This window comes from Saccoglossus kowalevskii, chromosome 20 (genome assembly GCF_978046115.1).
Source record: "Saccoglossus kowalevskii chromosome 20, keSacKowa6.1, whole genome shotgun sequence".
In the NCBI taxonomy this organism is placed as follows: Eukaryota; Metazoa; Hemichordata; class Enteropneusta; family Harrimaniidae; genus Saccoglossus; species Saccoglossus kowalevskii.
In genome coordinates, this window is record NC_140660.1 from 19,862,709 (window position 1) to 19,890,302 (window position 27,594).

Genomic DNA, 27,594 nt, shown 5'->3' on the forward strand with positions numbered 1-27,594 from the left:
AGATATTCAATAAAAGAGTCTACTACTCAACCTTCAAGGCGTATTACTGAAAATCGTTGTTTTTCCAGTCGGAACAGGATTCAGGATTTTTTTTATGGGGGTCCAAAATTTAAAATCGCAAGACTAAGTTAATGATTTTGTTATATTATATTATATTATATTATATTATATTATATTATATTATATTATATTATATTATATTATATTATATTATATTATATTATATTATATTATATTATATTATACAAAAACAAATTGAATACATTTTTCAACGGGGGGGGGGCGGACCCCAAGAACCACCCCCACCCCCTGGATCCGCCACTGGAGTGTCACTGGCAACCAACGGCAACTTTGACATTTGTTCTTATGATTTAAACACAACTGGAGACTAATAGTGGCAGAAAGAGGTGACTTTAAACAATTGATCCGACGGCCAGTGAACACCGTCAGTAGAAAATAACAGACAGAAACCTGCCGATAACTCAATCAAATCGAGACTTTGTCCATAATTTGTAACATTTGGATTTTTGGCGTAAATTACATTTTACGTGGAGGTCTCAAGATTTCCGTCCTAACAATAAAAAAAACTACCATGTTAACATTATTTTCACAGTATGTAAAAATAGGTTTTTCACACTTTACAGATAAACCAAATTTCTAATTACATTTTTATACTTTGTTTGATAATTTGTGTTTAAGAATCAAAATTGGAAATTGCGTACGAATCCTGACATTTAATGTGGAAAATGTTTTATACGTTTAGACTTGCGCGACACATAATTATTTCGACCACGGTCACGTAATTTAATCACACCCAATTTATGAGCGCCATGGCTAAACCTTGATGTACCTGGATATAGAACAGAATCTCATTCCATAATTAATTTGAAATAATGAAATGTTGTAAACAAACAATGTATTTTACACGCAAAAACAGTTCATTATCACTGATTTTTTTTGAAGAAGAAAAAATGTCTCTTTTTACCTGTACCTCAGGCTGTAGCATTAAGTTTTTAAAATATGGGATCAGAGAAAAATATTACGAATGGCAGAATGCTGTATTGTATTCTCTCGAAACTGTCCTCAATTTGGCAAACTTTCGAATGTCCCAGCAGAATGTTGTTGTTCGACATATTCGACGAACACGTCTCAAATAATTTAAAATTATTCAGGACAAATTTAAAATTATCTTTCATTGCGTTTGTCCGCGAGTCGGATGAGTGTTGGAGGGTGAGACCCCCCCAAATAATAAATAAATATTATTTTTTCCCCGAAGCAAACGACGACGCGTGGCTACAACACGAGAAATATCTCAAATTTACTTGGATACGAGTAACCATTTTTCAGCGAAAAAAATCAATAACTACCCTTTTCAGTGGGACACAGATCTAAAATGGGAAACGTGAGGGTGGGCATTGCACAGGCACTTTAAAATACAGTGAAATAACAAAACAAACGAGTCAGTGACGAAGCTAAAGCAACCCAGGGAAATGTTTGGTACGGTGAATACTTTCAGGGCGTGTCAGTAGCAAGTTAGCGACGAGGCCAACCATTAAACTAAAAATAAATATATACAAGGTCCTAATTAAAAAAAAGGGCAGGCGCAATTACATCAAGAGAGTAAGGCGATTTTATAACGTTAGACATGACGTCATTTATTGTTGTAATCACGGAGGCCTCAGTATGTTTTACGCAATCTACATTAATGTGTACACATATTCTTCGACAGTGTAAAGGGAAATAAAATAAACTACAGCAAATAGCAAATGATTTTGGTGTACTAATTTTGTTTTGGAGTTTTCCCTTTTTGTTTGTTTTGTATTTTGCCCAAGCAACTTCGGCGTTTTCAAAAATACGTGAGCACCTTGTCCGAATGCGTGTTACGGGCAGAAATGTTCAAAAAAATAAACAGATAATATCCATATCGTTGAGATAACATATTTGGCGCATGGTAGTATTTGTTTTGTAGTATATAATTAAATAATTTCAAGGTCACTTGTAGTGGAACGTGGCGAAATAGTGCTAATATAACTTGCATTATAATAAAATTATAGCAGCTAATATCTCACTTAATATTATAAATTTAAAATCGACGTTATATAAAATATCTGATTTTCGAATAAGAAAGTACAGTTTATACTTGACTATCATGGAATGGCATGAAGTCACGTGACCATGCATTACTATGGCGCTGTTCCATTAGTTGGATTCACACACTCCCACCTCTGATAGACATAAGCACAGAGGCAATCGCGAAGTCGGCAGGGCTGCTACACTTACTCGGCGATCGGGGTAAGTTTTTTCTTACAAATTTTATTTTCTGGTGTATACGTTAAGTATACAATTCTTTGAAGACGGTGGGAAGTGTTACTGACGATTTATCTTTCGGTATTTTTGGTGTTCACAGGCTGACTGAGTTGTCGGGATTGGAAACTGCAGAAGACTAGATCGACCGTGACTCCACTATCACAGAGTCCGCAGTCTTGAACCAAATTATTGGCCAATCTTGTCCAAAATGACGACAGTTCAAGTAATACCAAGTCCGGCAAAGGTTAGTATTTTGTGTTCGATATATTATATAAATGATGAGTAGCCGTTTTCGTTTAAATTTGGAATCGAAATGTAAACACTGTGTGGTTGTGTGGTGACAGATGATACTCGAGCTCAGAGTCGTACACTACAGTAAAGACCTCTTCACATACGATTTTTAATGCGGTTCGTGCATTTTCAAGTAACTTATCAGTGTACGGAAGTGAGATATAGTCTATAGGCGATTTCTGAATGACATTTTAGGCATTTCAATGTGAATTATGTTTACAGTTTTCGGTTTTCTATGGCATATAAGGGGAAAATAGGGGTCGACTTGTCCTGGTGACCCCACAGCAAAATACTCTGCCATATTAAGTGATCTGAGCATGCGCGGTTGACATATGACGTCAAGCAATATCTGCTGAGTCATTTCTGCAGTTCTTGGCTACCGACGAATATTCTAGAATTCATAGACTTTTGATCGTATTTTTCGTTGAAAATTATTGTTTGGATCCACAAAGACTTATAAATGGCAGGAAAGGCCATTATTCAAGCAAGAAGATAATATTTTACCGTTGAAGTATTTTTCGCCGCGCCAAGAAAAAGTCACGTTTTTTGTCTGTTCGTCCGCTCGTGCCTTTTGTTGGGCCTCGACTTCCGGGCCGAGATATATTAGTAATTTTCTATTTTTAAACATTTCTACACCTCGCCTTGTTAACTGAACATCAGCTTGCCCAGCTTCCTAGTTTTTACCTCTCATTCAGACGATTATGGACTATATTTTGCAATGTTTTGAAAATATGACATGCATGACAACCTGCTGATCGTCCGCAACGCATTATGAATATCATTGCCAGAAAGAAGACGTCGCGTCTGTGAATCGCTGAAATTTTCCTTTGTCAGAAGCGAACAGCAAACAATGCAGAAGAAACGGTGGGCAGAGAGTATTCTCCATCTAACGATATTGCTGAGTTTATCTCGCGTGGACTGGGAGTCTTATTTTACCAACAATTTGCGGCAATTTCCCGAGCTCAATGAACTAATTTTGGGTCAGAATTTAGCATACACGCAAACGCAGTTTCACAATATTTACAACGAGTTTGATGGAACGAGCATCCATCCCAAACGTATCAACAACGAACAATTCAATGAAGGTATATTCAGGGAACTCCAGGCATTACATCGTCGCGAGTTTGAGCCGGCGGATCGCGATATAACAGCCTTGCTGCTGGACAGGCCAGAATACCGGTTAACTAATGGCGACCAAAATAACAATGACGATGAAAACGGCGGAGAAACTGAGACAAACAATGGCGGTGACCATCACCATCATGAGGACAACATTGATTCGTTGTTGTTTGATTTTCTGTGGCCTGGGAATGAGCTCACTTTAGAGGTACAGCAATGAAGGCCGGAATCTAATTGTTATAATTATTTTGAATTTGTGCAATTTAATTTATTGTGCAAATGTGTGGAAAGCAGTATTTCATTTCACACCTTCCTTTGTTTTTTCAAGTATCCTGATTTCATTCATTCATTCATTCATTCATTCATTCATTCATTCATTCCAACTATTCTAACTGATTTTTTCACTCATTCATTCAGTTCAATCAATCAATCCCTTCATTAATTCATTCATTCTTGTTTTCTTGCTTGTGCATTCATTTCCCTCACTAACTTTTGAAGTATTCAGAGTAAATAATTTCAACTCAAATGTTGTTTCCTGAAAACTGTAATGGAATTTACTAAAATTGACTAAAATTGTCAATAATTTTGATGGGTAACTGTCACCCCCAACAATTTGTATGTTACCGAAACATAAAAAAAAAAACATTAGGGAGAAAGCATTTTCACTGAAATTTCCATGTCTTGATTCTTGAGAAAAGAATTGGAAAAATTCATGTTTTCTAAATAGTGACAAAGTTAATGCTGGTCTTTTCTTAATGGGGTCAAGTCAGGTATAACAGGGCTTGAATATAGTATTCTGATCAATGTCAGTAGCAACAATTCCAGACATTGCCTAGTCAATCTAAAATTAATAACAATACATATGTATTTCAATGCATTAGAAGCTTTGTGGCTGATGAATTTTAAGCCCTGATATGGTGCCATATGGCTGTGTATGTGATATGATGCAACAATCAGCGCTTTTGCCAAGACTTGCTAACATAGTTAATACTAATGGAGAAGTGGGGTAATATTAACTGCAGATTACACTAGACGTTAAATAAATATCTGTGGGTGTGTAGGAATAGCCACTTTGTCTTCCTCCTGCTTGAATAACTACACTGATAATGGTGACCCAAAATACAGGCTCTTAATAAGAATTATATTTTCTTTACCTGGGTTAAAGTGATGTATAGTGACAGGGCTAGCCTCTTGTGGAAACTAATGTACTGTAAAAAGGGTTAATTATTCACTGGGGTTTAATTTTGCTGACTGGAAAATGCGCTAAGTTAAAACCCAGTGAATATGTAAAATTGAGCATAGAACACATCTAAATGATAAAACCCAAAAAAACCACTGAAGATCTCTGAAATGCTAAATCAGTGAAATTTAAACCCAGTAGAAATTAGTCATTTTACAGTATGTTATTGTCCTGTTATATGGTGTATATTGTGCTCTAAAACGAAACATGTATACATAGTAAATCATTGATCATCTGCAGATATGATAAGATTATTATTCCCTTCGGACAAAGTCGAAAACAGTGACTTATAATTCGGTCTCCATCCGTCCATCCAGAGTCATATTCCAGAATCCTTACATATGCACATGCAGTGGTTTAGCGAATGATATACAAAATAGTTTCAAAATTACAGAATGTTGTATGTGCATTACTCTTTAACCCTTTGTGCACCAAAGTCAACTTCACACACCATACACAAAATAATTCCATGTGTAGTCTGCTTTTTCCCCGCGGAAAATGTTGAATAAATTTCAACTTTTTTTATCAAAAACTGGAAGCATTGTAATATTTTGTCTGAAATTAAGATTGAATTCAGTGAAAATTACAGAAAATGTTAACAAATTTGTCACATTTTGAGTGGGAAAACAATTTGGCACTTAATATGAAAGGTAAATTTGAGTAAAATGAAAGTAGCACGATGCCAAGGCAATCAGATTGGCTGTGTGAATTTAAAGCCGTCACTACTAATGAATAATGATTATGGATTATGAATAACATTAAACATTTGAATGTCGGAGTAATTTTTGTCTATTTTAACATTTTTTTGATTAAGAATCGTAGGCAATGGGAAATTAACACATAAAAATTTTGCTCCAAAGTTTTGGGTTTCAGTGGGTTAAATCAGACGTTCAAGTTGTTTTCCCCCAATTTATTCAGTATTTAATTTTTTTCAGGACATGGATCTCATAGATGTACTGTGGAAGCAGGACATTGACATGGGTGTGTGCCGTGAAATCTATGATGGAACATATCGACAGAAAGAACTGGAGAAAGAGAAGCAACTTGAACTAGCAAAACTGAAAGAAGAAAAGTCACCGAGTATTGGTGATGAATGGTCTGGATTGGAATATGGCGTTGACAGTGAAACTGGGGAGTATTATCTTATCCCACATGTGCATGAGCCAACATCAGAACCCGAAGCCACGGCTGCAGACATCCCTCTTGATCCAGATGCAATTGATTATAATCTCGATGAGTGTATTCAGATGTTGCGCGAGCATGCACTTCAACAGAATGGTCCCCAGGCTGTGGACGACGAGGGCCTGCCCCTCTCTGTGGGTATTACCAGTCCACAGATCCTGCCAGCAGAAGATAATGCCACTGCTGAACAGCAGTGGCAGGACCTGGCTAGTCTTACCGAGTTACAGCTTGGGTTGCCTCCGTTGCCACCACAGAATGACACGTATGCTGTAAATGCAACAACGAATGGGAACGTCAATCTACAGAATGCTAGCATGTCACCGGAATTGAACAATCTCACTGACTTCATGTCTGTGGGTGCATCGCTGCTTTCCCCAGTGGTACAAACACCAGAAGACTTCACCTACAACGCCAACAACACCGATTCCTTACTAGCAGCTCTGCTGAGCGGTGCAGTGATCGGAGATATTGACCTGATGAATGACATAACCATGGACGAAACACTGAGTGCATCGCTGGATGACATTGATCCATTAAACGCATCTATGGAAGATGAACATGTTCCATCAGAGAATGGTGAACTCACCACATTACTGCCTAGTGTTACAGATGATGCTGATTCTGCCGTATCTGTTAATAGTGGAAGTGTTAGCAGCGGAATTAGTAAGTAAAAAATGAAATATAATTAACTTGCCATAATGCTGGAACGAGTTCCTTAAGGCCCCCCTCACCCCTAACATGAACCCTAACCTAACACTCCAGCCCCCGAATGTAATTCAATATGCCCCTTCAAATTATAAGTTACCCAACGAGGTGTATATACAATTGAAATGGAGGAGGAGTACCTGAGGGAAAGTGTTAGGATTAGTTATGGGTGTGGGGGCCCCTAAGGAACTCTTGCCATAATGCATTTATGTTAGGAAGATGACCACTAAACACATGCAGGGCTTGAAGTTAAAGTTAAAAAAAAAATTGTGAGGTCATAATTTTTCAATGCCAAAATTTATAAAGCGGCCTTAGTATAGATAGATAGATAGAATTTTTTATTTGGAACATACCAATGAAATCTTGAGTAAACTCCAACAATAACAATAACAAAACAAAACATTCAGAACAACAAAAACTTACAGTACTAAAACATACCAAGAATATAGAAAATAAATTTTGCAAAAATGCCTGCCAACCATTCTCCAACGACAAAGTGCGACTCTTCATTAAATGCTTGAATTTGAGAAACAGTCTTGTGGTTGTTACCCTATTTGATGCTAATTAATTTGAATTCAAATTTTTTTTTCAGATTCTCCGTACAGTTTTGATAATGACTGGAATGACACCACATCATCACATTGCAATGATACCAGTGATGACGGTATCTATGACGACATGGAAGGAGCTACCGCTATGGATTATGATAGCGCTGATGATGATATGAATGCATACTTTGCCGGTGAGTTGAAAATTTGGTTGTGTAATTTGTTGAAATCATCATGAGTGTTAGGCATCTGTATAATAATTGCCGTAGTTGGTGCTTTTTCTACCATTGAGTTGAGGCTGGCATATACTGGAAAAGCTGATTACTCGCCCAATCTTTGGGGCGGACATCCGGGCATTTTCACCACCTGGCAACCATCGCGGTGAAAACAAAAAACTTGCAGAAAACGGTACTTGGTGATGGTTGTTGAGACTCCCCTGAACAGTGTAACAAGATTAGCCCTACTTGTGTAACATATATAAATTCTGTTGTTCAGGATTACTTCAAAGTTAAGTTTGTTTTGTTTTCTTGAATTTTCACCGGCGCGACCGGCGTTCCACAGCAGCGCGCACAGAGCCCATAGAAATGCATGGTACAGTGGTGCGCTACTTAGTAATGTAGCTCCGGAGGATACACTTTTGCACTTTTAGGTTTTGTTTGGCGAGATCTGTTACTTTCCGCCGGAAGATAAAATAGTCATTTTTCAGTATATCTGCACGTGTTCCTTTTAATAAAAAAACATACAGGCTATGTTGTCACAGCTGAATAAGCGCTTATAGCTAGCTGATCAGTGAATTGTTACATCAAGCAAATGTCATAGCACTATGGCCTTTTCAACCAACTATTAGCATATCACAGCACTTGTATACGCTTTCTTCAGGAGAGCTGTTTCTAGTTTGGCAGAATTTTAAGTTGACAGGCCAGCAGGGTTATAGAGTACTGTAAAATCTGTATTAGAAGCCGCATCCCTAATAAAAGCCGTACCCATTCTTTTTGAACAATTGAAAATAAAAAAATTCACCATTTCTTATATGTGTATATGCTGTAATAGAAGCCACATCCCCTCTGTTGCATTGTACCATTTTAATAGAAGCCACTTTTAATACAGATTTTACAGTAGGAGTTCCCAACTGTTTACTTTCGGATAAACGATAGAACCAATTTAGCATAACAATGAATACAATAGAATTCATTAACATCCTATATGATTATGCAAATTGTCTGATACTGTATGCAATTTTTTCTGAAGGAGAAGACTGGTCTGAACTCCTGCCCCAACCCAATTGTTGAAATAATACTCATCATGTTATGAATTTTTCATTCACTTCAGGTAAACAAGTCGTGAAAGAAGAAAGTCAGTACGATAAATACCAACGTTTGAGTACGCAGCCACCGAACATGGATAACATCAAACACAACCACACCTATCCACAGCCCCACGACTCGGAACAGAAACAACAAAACAATAAAGGCAATCATAATACTCCGGGCTACAGCGGTTCCTCGTCTAAGAAAGACAAGAAGCACAAGCTGTCGCGCGATGAGAAACGTGCCAAGGGTCTGAAAATACCGTTCACCACTGATAAAATAATCAATCTCCCCGTCGACGATTTCAACGAAATGTTATCAAGTAGCTCCCTGTCTGAAGCGCAGCTAACGCTGATCAGAGACATTCGCAGACGTGGGAAAAACAAGATAGCTGCGCAGCATTGCAGGAAGCGGAAACTTGAATCAATCTCAAACCTGAGTGATGGCTTAGCGGAGCTGAAAGCAGAGAAAGAAAGGCTATGCAAAGAGCGGCGCATGATTGATAAAGAAACCATCAGTATGAAAGATCGGTTTCAAGTTCTCTACCGGGAAGTGTTTGAGAGTTTACGAGATGAGAGGGGAGCACCATACGACCCGGAAGAGTATTCATTGCAACAATCTACAGATGGTAACGTCTTCTTAGTACCAAACACTGCCACTCAAAGACAACAAGAAGATCGTAAAAACAAAAACAGAAGAAAGGGCCGCTCCAAATAAGGAAATGCTTCTGTTTTGGTGGGGAAGGTCAAATTTATTTTAAGCTTTTTTTCTGATTGGGGATGACTTTACAGATATATATTCTTGCTTTTATTTTGAAAGGTTATTCTTGAGTTATCAGTTGCGAGGTCAAAAGAAACCTCAATTTTACACAGAGTGTAATAATTTTCTTTTCAGCTTGCAGGGTACCGTAATCGTTTCATCTTCAACTGATTTTCTTGCATAATATTCTTTGAAATATATTGGCTTCCATTGTATTCTGAAGTATTTCACCAAATGAATCATAACTGTGAAGTCTAACCTCTAATACGCACATGGTTGATATCATTTTCATATCAATGAAAGGCATTACACGTTGGGCATTGCAAACTCCCCGCAAATGCGACCAAACAGTCGCTCATTCAGTGCAGTAACTTTGAACATTATGCATTTCCAGCAAGTTCCGTTAAAAGATAGGGTAGCATGCTAGAAAACTGGCTCACTAATTTGCTGACAACTTTTATTTTGATTATTACATGAACACAATAATTTTATAATCATTTTGGTGATTGATATTACCCTGAAGAAAGGTAACTCACTCAGACATGGGCTTTTCTTCTCTCACTATCAATTAATCTCTAAATAAAACAATATTGTAGTTTAGGATTGAGCAGCATATAGTTGTGCAGAACTGGTGTGACCACTTTATTAGAAAGTAGGCCATCTGACTTGCTGCCCCAATTCTGAGATTTGCTGTAATGCCACACCTGCTCTGGTATTTAATGAACCAGACACCTGTTTGTGGTACTTATCCATAGATATATACACCTCATAATTAGAATTCTTGATTTATATACCTTTGATGCAACTTCACTGTTCCCACCACTACAGTAGGATCCGTAAAACATTCAGCTACATGTAGCATTGACTTGGCTTAACCTTTTCACTACCAGCTCCCTCTTTTCATCACAAAATAGTCTTGTTGATAGTCTGTACTCCCCTTCAGAAGATTGGGACAAAAACAGCCAAATGTTTGGGGTAAAAACAGAAAAATTGACTAAAATTTTGTCTGTTGGCTCTAAAATTAGGGTTCATTTCCAGAAATATTGAAGAATATAAGAAAAAAAGTGCAGAAAAGTTTGGGTGAGAAAGTCTGGTGGTGAAAAGGTTAAAGCTAGCTTACGTTACGTTTGAATCAGCTAAATTGAGTAATCTGCGTTACTGTCTCGTATTACCGGTAGTAACATTTGTAAATATTACAAAGAATAAGTTGAAATTATTAATGAAAATGATACTTTGAAAAGTTATCATAGGAAAAGTCAGCTGATTGCCAGTTAGTGAGTTAAGTTGCACTCAGACTACGTTAAATAGTTTTTACACTATAATGTCTTCATTTTGTTTTCTTGTGTTTTGAAAATTAAAAAAAAAAACAGGAGCACTTAATAATTATATTAAATTAGTTATGAATATGGCTATAAGTAATCGTACATTTATAAAATTAATAAATTTGGTTTTAATGTTGCATTAATACATTGAATTTTTTTTGAATTTTTTTTTGACTACAGCTGCAAATTTGAAGACGTTGTGGTATTTTAAGTTTGAGATCCCTATTCTATATGCATTGTCTTAATCTGGCACAAATGTTTTATGCTAGCTCTGCGTACAGTGTTGTGTGTACGGGGACGCGTTCGGTTGATAGATTTCCCCACCACAGCCTTGCGTACCTCCATAAACAAAGTCCGGGAGCGCACAGCAAGTTAAAAATAAGTAGTTTCCCAGCCGAAATCGGTTGAAATAACAATAGTTATCCGTAACAACCATTACAAAGTTATCTGAAACTGAAATGTCTTTAAATAACAACTAGTAAAGACGGACGCGTAGGAATTATCCACCAAACGCCGCCATTTTTAATTTCATTCACGCGAGAGAATGCGTTTGTTTTTAGAGCAAAGTAGCCGATTTCATCCACAATTGGTCTCCGAACTGGGAATTCTGGATATATCTGGTAATCGATCTACATTTTTGGTTACTGGGCATGTTGCATTAAAAAAGTTTATATTTCAAAGTCCGGGACTTTGTCTGTGGAAGTTCGCAGGGCTGTGGTGGGGGACATCTATCAACCGAACACGTCCCCGTACACACAGCACAGTACGCAAGGCTAGTTTTATGCATACCCCTCCTAAAGAACCAGACATTTTGCCTTCCATGTGTAAATATTTATTGTAAATATTTTTGTTTGAAACATACAATGTGTTTTTTTTTTTATATAATATATACTTACATGTATAACCAAAATAATTGAACTTGGCTAAAATTTCTTTTTTCTGAGTTTAGCTTGTGTATCAATATTATTTCGATTCACACAGTCTAAGATGGGTTAATAAGTCTTTTTGTACTGCTATGTGGTTTAAATATGTACTAATTGGGGGAAATATTGAGAATTTTTTTGGAATATGGCAAATCATTGATTCAACATGCATTTGAAGACTGCGAATGCATTTATGGTTTGATTTTTAACATCCAAACAAGCAGAAAATTATTGACATTTCAATGATAAGAGTTTATGCTTATTCATACCATGAAATAATGTAAAACATTTTATTTTCTCTTCTAGTAATTATTGTGATTGGATGATTTTGTAAAAGTCACCGACTCTTGCATTGTAGAACCCAGAGAAATTTTGAATGCTACGAAATTTTATGATTATCAAAGTTGTGAAAATCATGAAATTTTGTCTCTTGAGAAATTAGTCGTTTATTGTAGTTCCAAGAAACCTTAAAAATATCTTTTTCTGTTTAATAGATGTCGAGCAAAAGGGTTACAATTAGTGTATATTTACTTCCGCAATTTGTTCAGAATTGATTTAGAAACTATTACGTTGGATTGTAATCAGACAGCTTGCTTGCTTGCTTGTTTGTTTGTTCTCGTCGCTATGCAAGCATTCTTGGAGAAGGCTGCGTTGTTAATTTGGTTAGCATTAGATACATTTACAGAAATAAGAAAAATGTATTGAAATTTGTGGTTTAGAAAAATGTAAATAAAACAAAATCTGTTTTCAGTAATGATTGTTGTGTTTTTCAGTGAATGGGTTTGATATGTTCGATTGACTGTGTGAGTGTGAAACTGAAGATATTGAAGACCAGAAACTGGTTTCATCTCGAAAAATTTTCATTCGACCCAAGATGTCAGTGGTCGCTAAACATTGATGAGGCCATATGACTTATTTTTGTACACATAAATAGTGCTCTGTTCTACCTTGTCATCACTTCCAATATTTTAAATACTGTTGGGAGTGGCGGTGTAATCCTTGTGTTTAATTTTAGTACTGTAGGGATATTCACCAGTGTGTGAAGTAAACAGTACGTTCTATTAACTTTGGATATTCACTGGGTTATAATTTAACAAATTTAGCTATTGGTGAATTAAGGTAGAAGCCTAGTCATAATTTTTGAAAAAATTGGTCATAAATCGCATGACAATGTTAATTAGTTTATTATGTACAATAATGAAGCTAATGTCCTATGGTACAATGAAATAGCATTATTTTGTGTTTCACAGTTATGCTTTTTGAGAAACTTGTCCTAATATTTCTTGAAAATTGCTATTTTTAGAACAATTTCATAGAACACACTGTTAAAGAAAAATTGTATTTTTTGACATTTTTTAAAACCCAGATTTTTTAAATAATTCAGAACAACAAGTACTCCATCATTAACAATATATGATTTTTTCAGCCTATGTCACCAGGCTAGATTTTGAGATATTGCATAATATCTCTGCCACAGGAACCTGTGGTAAAAGTGTTATAATAGTGTCAAAATGGCGACTTTCCACTAAAATACAACCATCAATTTTTTGAAAAAAAGGCTGGTGACCCCCAACTTTTTTTAGGTCAATATCCTTATATTGCCTTAAGAGTACAATTTATTGCAAAATGAATAAATTCTGGGTTTTTAAATTCATGAGTCGGCTTCTACCTTAAGCCAAAATAAAGGGGACATTGAATTTTCTTTTGCGATGTTCTCGCTTTCTCTGAAGACAGGAGCCCAGGGTAATTCGACCATCCACAAGTTGCTTTCATACTGAAATGTGCCCATAGAACTATTATACATTATGAAACTATTTCAAGCCTCTGTTTTTTTCTATCCTTTGCTTAATGATTATGATTGGTTGGGGTATATATGTCCTTCATAATTTTGGCATAAAAACATAACTTTAATTCTTTGTCCATCCAAAAGTGAATACTAGTCTTTAGGCACGAGTTCCCTTTGTTACCCCCACATTTGAAGGATGGTTTTCGTTGCACAGCGTGTCTGAATTTCATGTAAACAATATATTTTACACACCTTGTATACATCGCTATGAGTCTCATATCAAACAGGACGTCTGGGGGCAATTACCCCTAACCTTCAGAACTCCCCAATTTAATTTCGGTACATATGCCCCTCCAAAGGACCTATAGTTATCTAGGTGTCATATGCAATTGAATTTGGGTGGGGTTTAGTGTTAAAAATGGAGCTCTTCCTATTTCTAGTATTTCATCTACAATTCACACTATATACCTGTTTTTTGACTGTCTTACCCAACAGGTAGAATACTTGACTGTAAAGATAATATTACCGAATCACTCCCCAAGTAGCAATATATATTGATATTACAAAAAAACAAACAAACAAACAAATGCTGGCGTTGTGTAGCTAGAATGTACCGGTATCACACACAAGAAGTCATCATCACCACCTCGTAGCTCTCATGCACTATCAGATACGACAGGTGTCACATGGAGTTCTTATCAAGTGCTTGAGGCATGGTGTTGGGATAGCTCACTGAAAAGTTCATCTTCACGGAGTATTTAAAAATATTTATCAGGTTGGGAACTTTGACCTGCCTTTGCATTTCAAGGTCACATGAGGTCAACTGGAATCTAATCTTCTGATACTACCGGTAGTTTGATTCAGGGTTTACTACATTATTTACAAGTGAATAAACTTTATAAATGGCCAGATATTTTGGATATTGTTAGATTAGGGTTTCTCCATTTGAAGTAGAGGGAGGACGTGAATAAATATAAAGAGTGTATAATTAAAAATATGCCTCCATTGTATGTAGGTAAATAGCTCCACTCACTTAAGGTAGAAGCCAAGTCATAATTTTTGACAAAATTGGTCATAAATCACATGACAATGTTTATTAGTTTATTATGTACGATCATGAAGCTAATGTCCCATGGTACAATGAAATAGCATTATTTTGTGTGTTACAGTTATGCTTTTTGAGAAACGCGTCCTAATATTTCTTGAAAATTGCTATTTTTAAAACAATTCCATAGAACACAATGTTAAAAAAAAAATTGCATTTTTTGACACTTTTTAAAACCCAGTGTTTTTAAATAATTCAGAACAACAAAAAGAACTTCGTCATTAACAATATATGTTTTTTTCAGCTTATGTCACCAGGCTTGATTTTAAGATATTGCATAATATCTCTGCCATAGGAACCTGTGGGAAAAGTGTTATAATAGTGTAAAAATGGTGACTTTACGCTACAATACAACCATCAATATCTTGAAAAAAAGGCTGGTGACCCCCAACTTTTTTTAGGTCAATATTCTTATATTGCCTTGGCGTACAGTTTATCGTGAAATGAATAAATTCTGGGTATTTTAATTTATGAGTTGGCTTCTACCTTAAAGGCGGTAGTCGTCGCGCCATGTATGCGCAAGATATATGGGTCTCAGATGTAGCCCTTTAATTCCAGTTGCCTTTAATTGCCTTCAGCTTGTTAGACAAGCAACCAAAGGGTCAACCAACTGACCTGTGGAATTTGTTTTTGCTTTCTCTTATCTGTAAATTTTTATTTCTCATTTTGTTCGTGTAACACCATGTATGCACATTTAGTTTTTGCTTGCAATTTTTTTCACCTCCCCGGATTTTGAATAGACCATTTTCCGTTCACTGCGAGAATCACACGTTATGCGTGAAATCGAACGTAAAAACAGGACAAACAAAGGTCATATCATCGTAGTCGCGTCAAGCATCGCGTGGGATTCGACAAACGCGAAAGTATTTCGGGGACATTTCCATGCTCAATAGTGTGCTGTCCACATTTGATGATACTCAATTTTGATTAAGTAAGGGTATTCGGAAGCAATATTCCTCTGTCGAAGATCGGCCGGTCAATGTAAGCTACGAAATAAAGAAATTCTAGTTCAAAATCAAATCGTTCGATTTTTGCGGCAGACGTTCAACGCGCGTCTTTCATGCATCTCGCGAGATCTCGCAATTGTATGGAAAATCACCTATTGACAACCTCCAATTAAGAGCTTGTGTGAGGCACACTCTAATGATTTTATTAGCAAACATCTGTCAAAAGTGAGAAACCCACAAGAATTTTCCATTGTCACAAAATACCATGGTTACATACCGGTAGATAGAGGAACAGTAAAAAGCGATGAGAGAGAGTGGAATATTTGAGATACAAGATAGTTCCATCTTTTCGTCAAATTATTTTCTAAATTTACATGTTATTTTTTTTCTTGTATAATAATGTAGTCATTGCTTATTGACTAAACAGTTTTTTTTTTATAAAAATAAAATAAATAAAAAAAATTGTTTTAAAATTTGGTTGTCCCATAACAATAAAGGGTTGCCCAGGACAACAGCCAATTTTGAACTTCAGGGCCTACACATTTTGTACACTTTTATCAGAATGCTGCTTTTCCAAGTTTTGCAGTATACCATATCTACTTTATTCTGTTAACAACTATTTACTATAGCACAAATGTTATCATTTGCACTTTGAAGTATTTACGATACACTGTATCACTGTTAAGCACTTCCCAAGTAAATATGGAGTATTATAATCATGGAAATTCATGGGGCGGATTCATGTTTTGACACCAAGTATGCCACCCAAAACTGAATTATGTTTGGTTCTTTGTGACAAATCTGACTTCCACACGAGTAAATGCCTGTACCCACCCGTGGAATTATGGGTAATCTCGGACACTGGACACCATTGATGAATAATTAATTATTACTCTTGCTTGGACCAAAAATTATAGGGTGCATACTTTCATGACCCTCTGATTTTTTGTTTTTACTGACAGTTTGGTGCAACAATTTTCAATATTATATGTATTTATTTTTTTACATCTTTTGCACTGTAAATGATAAATTAAAAATGCATACAAGCAAAGCATATACTGTAAAATGACTAATTTTCACTGGGTTTAAATTTCACCGATTTTCCATTTCAGGCATATTCAGTGGGTTTTAAATTCACGGTTTTATCACTTAGATAATGTGTTCTATGCTAAGTTTTACATATTCACTGGGTTTTAATTTAGCACATTTTTCAGTCAGCGAAATAAGCAAAATTAAAATCCAGTGAATAATTAATCCTTTCACAGTATTGGATTTCACCATTACATACCTAATTCATTTATTTAAACCACATTCACTATGTGCAAAGACACAAGTCTTAAATAAAAAAATTGAGAAAATATGGAAACTTATTATGCAGGTAAAGTATTTCAAAAGTTGAGATAAGAGAAAAAAATTGAATTAATTCATCTTTGTTGTTTTTGGAAAATGCATGCATTAAATAACTGATTAAACCACTCACAATTAATTGCAATAATAAATCCATAGTTTTAAAATCACAGCGACAAAATAACATTACCAACGTTCTAATGAAGAATACATTACCAATTGTTTAACAAAAAAAAACAATGTAAATACGGTCGAGCTGACCCGGATAGCAGTCAACAAACTGACATTGTTGTCATGGCAACTGTCATACACTGAGCAATGGTGAGAATAGCTTGGCGGGAACTTACAATAGCGAGGTACATACACTACATTCTTGTATGCAACACAAAAATACAAGCACAAAAGACTTCTATTTTATTGTCGCAAGTGAACATAGACTTTTAAATGTTTAAATTTCAAATGTAGGGTCTTGTTCAACACACAAATGAACTGCAAGGTGCAGTCTGTCTATTAATACTCTGTCGTTGCGAGTCTGGACTGGTTGAAATCCAACGGATCTACAGGCAAGAATCCAGTCAATATTTGTTTATCCTCGAGTTCGCCCAGTTCTCATTCAATTATCATTTGAAATTGACCACTACTAAACCATGATTTGTGAATTACGATTTTTAAATTAAATTGTACCTCTAAAGAGGGTTGCAACAAAATCATTGGTGTTGAATTTGACACAAATTAGGCCAAAAAACAAACTTATGTTGCCCTGAAGTCGGGGGGAAAAAAATGAATCGGTCGGTCGGATTTATTTTTTAAACTCGTGAAACCTAAGGGTATCGTAAAATAGCCGAGGTATATGGGAATCAAACGCATGCTAGATATCAATCACAAAAATCAAAGTGTTTCTTTCAGTCTTTTGTATTTAAATACAGATCAACCAGAGGTTCAAAGTCGCCACTTATCCCCCAGGGACCCTGGGGATCAAACAACGGTCCGGGATTGTTAAATTTTAGAGGAAACACGTTTTTACTGCTTAAAATTGCCAGTTTTTTATATTTGGGCCTATTTAAAGAAAAAAAGAAAAACGCGACCCGATATTTCATATTTTTTGATCGATCGCTGAGGGCAACAAAACAATTTTTTTTTTGGCCTAACAGTAAACTGCTTCAATTTTGCAGCAATGATTCATTTCTTGGGAGTCCTTCGACACAGAGTTTCAGCAACTGCTTCTTCAATTATGCAGTTAAACCATGTCTACAGCATTTTCATTGAAACAGACTTCATGGACAGGTGGTCTTTATAGGTTGAATTATTTGCGGTACCCGGCAACAAAAACGCCATTTATAAAGCCGATTAAGTAAGATTAGTTTGTAAACAGTATAATAACAGTTTATCCAAAGGAGGGTTATAGCCAATTTAAAACTTTATCGAAATGAAAGACTAGTCAAACCAAAGACTTGCAAGTGATTTTTTTCATGATTATTTATGCTCATTTTGTAATTTACTGGCAATTTTCGTTAAAAATTGAACAGGTCTGTATAAATTATGCCTGTGAAATGAAAAATGTGGAGTTCCCGTTTAAAATTGACAGGTAGCTGGCTGAAAGCTTGATCAAAATGTGAAAAAAATATTGCTGAATGTGAAGTTACATAAACAAGTGATCTTTATACACAGACTGTGTGTCTTGGGACTGCCTAAAAGTGGTCTCCAGAAGCTATATACCGGTAACATCACTCAGGACTGATTATTTAAAAAGCTCTAGAAAAATAACTATGAACAAAGACTAAACACACAAGTAACAATATTTTAGTTTAGTTTATTAAATGCAAAATTCAGATGTAATCTTTAAATAGTTGAACATTCTCAGACCAGAAAAATATGTTGGATTAATTGCATAGAAATGCGTAATTTGTTTTCATCTCATGGTGGGTACACTTGGAATATTTTGATAGAGCACACCTGTGCACACTTCTACAGAAATGTTTGATTCAGCCTGAGCAGAGTAAACCTAATGCATGTCCTGATGAAAGCCTCCACGGATGGCCAAGATGAAGAGAAAAAATTGTATCAGCAGAGGATGTGCTAATCATAGACACGAGAAAACATGTTGAATGGCAGTGGTCGTCGGGTCGCACATGTGCAACATCTATGTTGATAAACAGTGATTTTCCCATAATGCATTCAATGCACTCTTCTAAGGGATATCACAAGCACAAAGTTTTGACCCGGGGGCAATGCGCAATGGTTGACTTCTTCGATACCTTCCTATCACCAAAGAAAATACATACTGTAGAAGGGTTAATTATTCACTGGGTTTTAATTTTGCTGACTGGAAAATGCACTAAATTAAAACCCAGTGAATATGTAAAATTTAGCATAGAACACATTATCTAAATGATAAAACCATGAATTTCAAAACCCTCTAAATAAGCCTGAAATGCTAAATCAGCGAAATTTAAGTGAAAATTAGTCGGTTTACAGTAGTGAAAGCTTTGTAACGTCTTAGTTTAATCCCATTGGTCTGTGCAACCGTCAAAGTTGCCATCTTTGTTCATAGAAGACCCATATCTCGCGCAAAAGGAAAGTTACCATTAACCTCTTACCTTTTTTGTAGGAATGTATTTAACAGTGCAGAGCTTAGCCATGTTACTCATGTTTGGATTCTAAGCATTAGTATTCTGTACATTTATTTAACAGTGCAGAGCAAAGCCATGTTATTCATGTTTGGATTCTAAGCATTAGTATTTTGTACATTTATTTATTTATCAAATTAAAATTTGTGGAATATTAATCATTCTCTCTTTTCACTTGTATCCAGAGTGTAAATTCAAAGACAGACATTACAACGAGGAAAACACTCCTCACATTCCTATGAATCGTGCCCACTTCTGTGATGTAAAAATGACGCAAGTTGTCTTATATGAATAACATGTGCAAATACTACAAAAAATAACTATTATTGATGGTGATGAAAATTGTTTTAAAAGTTGTAAGTTTTTAAAAGGAAACCTGCTGATAGCCAGATTGTAAGTTACACCCGGCCTGTACTGTAATAGATCTCTTAAAAAAAAAGGCCACAGATCAACAAAATAGTGTTCATTATTTATTCCAATTTAAGTCACAGAACAGATTTTCTGCAAGAGGGCGCAATTCATAGGAACGCATCACTACGTATTCAATTGTTTTTCTAGTGTCTGAACTAATTACGAGGACCGCTATTGTGTGCAATGTTAGACAAAGCCCAGTCAGCCAGTTAGTTTAATAGTAAAACACAGATAATGATAAATTAAAACTTCACGGTTTCGTCATTAAAATAATGTGTTTTATGCTAAATTTTACATATTGACGGTGTTGTAATTTAGCGCATTTTTCCAGTCAGCGAAATAAGCTAAATTAAAACCCAGTGAATAAATAACCCCTTTACAGTAACAGCTTATTGCATATCTCTAAGACAAACATTTTAAAAACACACTGAAAACAGACTATTCACTTTTAAATAAATTCAACATAAAATGCACAATGTAAATAAATAAATACTAGCTTCACTTCATTAAAAAAAAAATAATTGACAAAATTCAGTTAAATGCTGACTATTCTCGTATCCCAGTTTACTTTAATTACTTTATGTGAATCAGAAATTAAGTACGAGTTTCATAGTTTGGCACCAACTCTACACCAACTGGAATTCCCGGGTGAAATATCCAAGAGGGGTTCACCAACCACAATTCTTGTTACAGGTTGAGATGCATACAGTGCGAGGAACCAATTAGATGTGATGTTACAAGGAATCAACAAAAAGATTACCAATCACATATGCAGTTATAAATCAAAATGTGATCAACTTGAAATGTCGCATCTGATTGGTCATATGTTTGTAATGTAATATAACAAAAATTCACAAAGACTGTAAAAACGACTACAGTAAAACCTCTAAATCAACCTTTGCATTTAAACTCTGGAAACCTCACTATATTCATTATTTACAATCTTATTTGGTGATTGGTTTAGATCACATAACTCATTGTCTTGCAGCAGCTCACGGCGACACATACATAAAATACATTCTGACATTATGACCATCACAAAATGAGAATAAAATCACACAAATCAGAAGAGTAGTTATATTCTGAAATGTCCATATGTGACAGAAGCTATACCAATCAAATCACTTGTTATAAGGACAACCACCAATCAGATGTCTTGTTACATTCTGACATGTACAGGTAGTCCATAAGCCACAGGAGCTGCACCTATCAGGTATGGCATTTTACAACAGTTCCTTGCTTGGTTGATATGGTACAACAAATCAGTTATCTGTCCGTCGCCTTTCAGCCATGATTTCAACACCGTTTCCAGATATCGATCAATGTCCCTGTCTGTCACGCTCCATAAATTACCAACAACACATGGACTGAAAAGATAAAGACATCATATTATTACTTTAAAATATAATAATGTATATGTCACTTAAATATGAACGGGACGGGGACGAGTCATTGACAATGACTTGTTTTCACTGATTTTTGACAAGTTGAATAAAAAATATAGGAAAAAAGGTATATTCACTGGATTTTATTTTCGCTGAATCATTCCTTCAGTGAAAATAGCAAAAATCAATTCCAAGCGAAAATAAAGTTTTTTACAGTATGTCAAAACTGTACTGTTTCATGCTGTGTTTACTCACTTGGTAAAGTTAATTTTGATTTAGTATTGCAAAATTGGCCCACATCAAAACACGATTAACTGTACTTACCATCCAGCTAACAGATAATTGAGTACCATGCCTGTGGCTTCCATATCAGAGTTGTTAGTATCCAGCTGACCACTACTGCACCCCATTAATAATGACACACTGTTACATTGTAACCGCAAGATATCATCACCACTCAAATATTGACCACCGTTACCATGACCACAGTAACTATGGAAACAAATGAAACACACAGATCCTTTCAGTATTAGTGTCTGTATGGTGCGCTTCAACCAAGGATAGAACAGAATGATGGCTAATGCTATTTTCATTAGCCATTTGCCTAGCCACCTGGTAAACATGAAGACAACAGGTCCAATGAGTTTGCTTTAGTGCCCTTAGATTGTGGCTTGACGACTGAGCTGTATTTTATCAGGCATTGCCGAGCAGGTTCGATTTGTAGACTTGTGGATAACGCAACGTCTCGTAGTATGTAACTCGTCTAACACCGTTTATTGTCAACTGAATAAAGTTTAGAACAATACAACAACACTACACTCGTGAGCTTGTGAAAACACCAAAAGAAGAACGTAATCGAACAGTGATAAAGTTGGCACACTGAAACTGATATGCAGCTTCTTTCTGGTCTCTGATTGGTCATATTTATTGGTAATATTTTGCGTTCTCGCTGCATCCAGCGACATAGATATTATCTGAAAATGGACACCCTCTCAAATGTGACATTCAAGCCCTGACCTAACACTATTATTCAAATTCATGTAGCAAATTGAAATAGTGATCCAACATGCATGAATATATAATGATTCTCTTCTGTTTCGAATGACTATGGGACGCAGTTATTTAAAACAAGGCAGACTCCTGACGAATCATCTTTGTTTTTGTCCTGCAAAACCATAGTAAATGTAACGCATCACTTACATAAATAAATCATTGTTCAAGAGTGCTGCTTTATATTCATCGCTGGTTGGTATCCGTCCTGATATTCCGCTCCATCCTTCAACTCTGAAATATACATTTAATATCAAGATGTTAGTGTCCAGTAATGGTTCAGTAAGTCAGTATTCAGGCCATACTACCATAATGCAATATTCAAATTCATTTTGAATGCAGGAATAGTATAATAACATTTCCTGTATTGTTAGTAGGTAGTATATCTCGAATGAAGACTAAGGGAAAATATCTCAGTAGCAACAGAACATGGGATTTAAAATTGAACTATCATCAAAACTGCACATGTGCCTGCTTTCATCCTGCACACTATGTATTACATCACACATACTTAACACTACATCATGCACACTATGTATTACATCACACATACTTAACACTACATCATGCACACTATGTATTACATCACACATACTTAACACTACATCATGCACACTATGTATTACATCACACATACTTAACACTACATCATGCACACTATGTATTACATCACACATACTTAACACTACATCATGCACACTATGTATTACATCACACATACTTAACACTACATCATGCACACTATGTATTACATCACACATACTTAACACTACATCATGCACACTATGTATTACATTACACATACTTAACACTACATCATGCACACTATGTATTACATTACACATACTTAACACTACATCATGCACACTATGTATTACATCACACATACTTAACACTACATCATGCACACTATGTATTACATCACACATACTTAACACTACATCATGCACACTATGTATTACATCACACATACTAAACACTACATCATGCACACTATGTATTACATCACACATACTTAACACTACATCATGCACACTATGTATTACATTACACATACTTAACACTACATCATGCACACTATGTATTACATCACACATACTTAACACTACATCATGCACACTATGTATTACATTACACATACTTAACACTACATCATGCACACTATGTATTACATTACACATACTTAACACTACATCATGCACACTATGTATTACATTACACATACTTAACACTACATCATGCCAACTATGTATTACATCACACATACTTAACACTACATCATGCACACTATGTATTACATTACACATACTTAACACTACATCATGCACACTATGTATTACATCACACATACTTAACACTACATCATGCACACTATGTATTACATTACACATACTTAACACTACATCATGCACACTATGTATTACATTACACACACTTAACACTACATCATGCCAACTATGTATTACATCACACATACTTAACACTACATCATGCACACACTATGCACTACATCACGCACACCTAGCACTATTTGTAGTTAAAAACAAACACTGTTCCCTGTCATAACTGACACAAAAATCATGAGCATAACTATGAGCAAGCATGGCACATGATTTTGACAATTGTTTACCATTTTTCATTAAAATGCACAACTGGTTCCATTATTGTGAGTCCTTCCTGTGTATATGCATAGCTCTAATGACAGTGCCGTTTTATGTACTGTAGAATACCTTATTTTCGCTTGGAATTTATTTTAGCTTTATTCCAGCGAATATACAATTTTTCCTATATATTACATTAAACTTGTCAAAAATCATGTGGCCATGCACTCTTAATATATAAAACCACTACCCGATTGACGACTTACTTTTTAAACCAATCCTCAAATGCCTTCTGTGTATTAGCAAGATCACCACTTGGATTGACAACATACGATGTCTTGCTGGGATTGACACCATGTGACAATACAGAGTGTTCATTGGATCGTTCTTGTAGATGTGACAGTATGAACTGTATTGATGGCATCCTTGATATTGACTGTTTACTTGCATTTATTATTGATAGACTTTCCCATGGTAACTGTTGTACATGCTGGACAAAGAAAACAATTTGATTTATTAATAACAGATTAATAAATAAAAATGAATATTCATTGCAGTATTGTAGCCATAGCTTTGGATATAAACATGACATACTCTAGTACAAGCTATACATAATAGCGAAACCCCTGTGTAAACCCAAACCCCTGTGTAAATCCAAACCCCTGTGTAAACCCAAACCCCAGTGTAAACCCAAACCCGTGTAAACCCAAACCCCTGTGTAAACCCAAACCCCTGTGTAAACCCAAACCCCTGTGTAAACCCAAACCCCTGTGTAAACCCAAACCCCTGTGTAAACCCAAACCCCTGTGTAAACCCAACCCCCCGTGTAAACCCAAACCCCCCGTGTAAACCCAAACCCCCCGTGTAAACCCAAACCCCCCGTGTAAACCCAAACCCCCCGTGTAAACCCAAACCCCCCGTGTAAACCCAAACCCCCCGTGTAAACCCAAACCCCCCGTGTAAACCCAAACCCCTGTGTAAACCCAAACCCCTGTGTAAACCCAAACCCCTGTGTAAACCCAAACCCCTGTGTAAACCCAAACCCCTGTGTAAACCCAAACCCCTGTGTAAACCCAAACCCCTGTGTAAACCCAAACCCCTGTGTAAACCCAAACCCTGTGTAAACCCAAACCCTGTGTAAACCCAAACCCTCTGTAAACTCAAACCCTCTGTAAACCCAAACCTTCTGTAAACCCAAACCCTCTGTAAACTCAACCATGTGTAAAACCAACCCTTGCATAAACCCTACATTGTATAAACCCCACACAGAATGATGCCAACCGTTTGTAAACCAGAAATGCATATATCAAACCCTGTGTAAAACCAATTCGTCATAAACAACTCCAGAAAACTCAAACCTTGTGTAAACAAAACTACATATTAACCCAACTCAAGAATCCAATCCCACGAGTAAACCCAATCCTGTTTAGATTTAGGTTCATTCAATACAATACAACTTGTGCTGTGTGATGTACATAGGTGCAAAGTATTACTATAAAATCTGTATTAGAAAGCGTAGCTACTATTGAAATGGTACAATGCAACAGAGGGAATGCAGCTTCTATTAGAGAATCTACACATATGAGAAATGATGAATTTTTGGTTCTCAAATATTCAAAAAGAATGGGTGCGACTTCTATCAGGGATGTGGCTTCTAATACAGATTTTACCGAAGTAATAACAGAAGGAATACAGTACCTTGTCTAATACCAGAATAACTGGACATCTCTTGATGCTTTTCATCTCAAATTTAGCATCAATCTCATCTCTAAGTGTGAGAATTTCATTGCACATTGTATTGAGTTCATCTGAATTCATTGGTATACCAGTAACAGCTGACAATCCTGACATTATGTGGTATCTATCCAACCATGTCATACCATGTAATAAATACTGTAATGAAAAAGAAAGGCAATGCATATTCAAATTTCGCGGGAACGATGTACTTGTGTTGTGTATGTCACATTAGTTCCTTATCTAAGCTTAGCTTGTCTGTATTTATTTGTTGAATAAGTTGAAAGTATTGTTGACAATGATACTTAATTTAAGTCGACAATGTTCATTGGTTTATTATGTAAAATCATGAAGCTAATGTCCCATGGTACCATGAAATAGCATTATTTTGTGTGTTACAGTTATGCTTTTTGAGAAACATGTCCTAATATTTCTTGAAAATTGCTATTTTTAGAACAATTCCATAGAACACAATGTTAAAGAAAAATTGCATTTTTTGCCACTTTTTAAAACCCATAATTCATAACAAAAAGTACTCCATCATTAACAATATATGAATTTTTCAGCCTATGTCACCAGGCTAGATTTTGAGATATGGCATAATATCTCCGCCATAGAAAAAGAAACTATAATCCTGCCAAAATGGCCACTACCGTAAAAGCTCAATCAATTCGGCCACTCAAATAGTCCGGCCACCTATTTTTTGCGTCATGGTTAATTTTAAAATGTATCCGTTTAGTTTGGCCATCTGTCCAGTCAGTCTATTGTTTGTATTCAATTAGTTCGCCCGGTGATGACACCGCCCGATTTTTACGTCACTCTCTCAACAAAGGTATATTTTCACACATCTATCACGTAAATACAATGTACATGTATAAGCATTTACATCCATGGTATAAGCAATCTGGATATCCGCCAGATGTGCAGTCATGGTGTCAACCGTGGTTGTACAAAAGACATGTGAAATCTCTAGTACGTCCATGGTGAAATATACTCTGTTGACAAAACAGCAGGTGGCCTGGTTGCGTCAGATTTCTTGAACGCGCTTGTAGTTTGTTTTAAAATTGGGTCAAGTCTCAGACTAGTACTACACCTTTACTCTAATCTCGGGAAAACGATATATTTATTCAGTTACCAGTGATACACACTTCGAACCCAGTTTTAAAACGTTGAAAAATTATTCAAACAAATCGACCACTTCGGAAACATATTTTCTATATTTATTCAGTCAATTGGACCACCCCCAAAAATATTTATTTTTACATGGCCGAATTGATTGAGTTTTTACGGTAACCACTGAAATACAACCACCATATTCTCGAAAATTAAAAATAAAATCCAACAAATATACTTTTTTTCCTATAAACTCATCAAAAATCAGTGAAAATAAATTCCATACAAAACGCCCAAAAAACCTTTTCAGCGAAAATGAATTCCAGTGAAAATAAAGTATTCCACAGTAATAGTTTTTGAACTGTTTTCAACATGACATTACTTTGACGACATTTCATGAAACAGAGTAAAACGCATGTATAAGGTACCATGTGTACACAATATGTCAGCATTCAACTCAGTAGCAGAAACACGATCACAAACACAACTTGATCGGTTATTAACACAACCATACCTGTAATAGCTGTGACTGCATAGCTTCAAGTTTGTACAATTTAGTAAACTTTGCTGTAACCATGGTGATGTGTTTGGCAATCTGTTCATCCTCACTTCTGCCCAACAGCAATACTTTCCAGCAGCCGAGTAGTTCATTCTCCATGTTGCTTAGCAACGCCTTAAAAAACAATATCAACAGTTTAGGTTTCGGTGATTGTGCTTATTTTATCTATTTAAAACACTGCACAGCATTCAATTGTTAAACCAATTACTGTAAAATACTTTATTTT

General features: G+C 35.8%; 2 protein-coding genes across 3 annotated transcripts in view; one reads left to right on the forward strand and one right to left on the reverse strand.

Moving 5' to 3' along the window:
* Positions 1-2,211: 2,211 nt before the first annotated feature.
* Positions 2,212-12,457, forward strand: LOC100369481 (endoplasmic reticulum membrane sensor NFE2L1-like). 2 transcript variants are annotated; one of them, XM_002737074.4, is made up of 5 exons: positions 2,212-2,292; positions 2,408-2,551; positions 5,893-6,802; positions 7,437-7,586; positions 8,722-12,457. In XM_002737074.4, exons 2-5 carry the CDS (start codon positions 2,516-2,518, stop codon positions 9,414-9,416), a joined length of 1,791 nt encoding a protein of 596 aa, XP_002737120.1. In that variant the 5' UTR covers positions 2,212-2,292; positions 2,408-2,515; the 3' UTR covers positions 9,417-12,457. The 2 variants fall into 2 exon arrangements, with proteins under 2 accessions (XP_002737120.1, XP_006819429.1); XM_006819366.3 differs by lacking the exons at positions 2,212-2,292; positions 2,408-2,551 and adding an exon at positions 2,955-3,925.
* Positions 12,458-18,678: 6,221 nt separating this feature from the next.
* LOC102809874 (uncharacterized) overlaps positions 18,679-27,594 on the reverse strand; it is a 35,410-nt gene continuing 26,494 nt past the window's right edge. Inside the window, exons 17-22 of the mRNA XM_085494427.1 lie at positions 27,324-27,482; positions 25,661-25,855; positions 24,229-24,452; positions 22,512-22,595; positions 21,636-21,803; positions 18,679-21,293 (exon numbers count right to left, since the gene is read on the reverse strand). Coding sequence (XP_085350553.1) covers positions 21,086-21,293; positions 21,636-21,803; positions 22,512-22,595; positions 24,229-24,452; positions 25,661-25,855; positions 27,324-27,482 — 1,038 coding nt within the window. The 3' untranslated portion in view covers positions 18,679-21,085. The remainder of the gene's footprint in view (positions 21,294-21,635; positions 21,804-22,511; positions 22,596-24,228; positions 24,453-25,660; positions 25,856-27,323; positions 27,483-27,594) is intronic.

What these genes read in the sequence shown, in the direction of transcription:
- LOC100369481 (XM_006819366.3), top strand. Translation starts at nt 3,449, where the DNA reads ATGCAGAAGAAACGGTGGGCAGAGAGTATTCTCCATCTAACGATATTG. An exon ending in AAGTGTTAGCAGCGGAATTA is followed by an intron (nt 6,803 to 7,436) that starts GTAAGTAAAAAA and finishes TTTTTTTTTCAG; the next exon opens with ATTCTCCGTACAGTTTTGAT. An exon ending in TATGAATGCATACTTTGCCG is followed by an intron (nt 7,587 to 8,721) that starts GTGAGTTGAAAA and finishes CATTCACTTCAG; the next exon opens with GTAAACAAGTCGTGAAAGAA.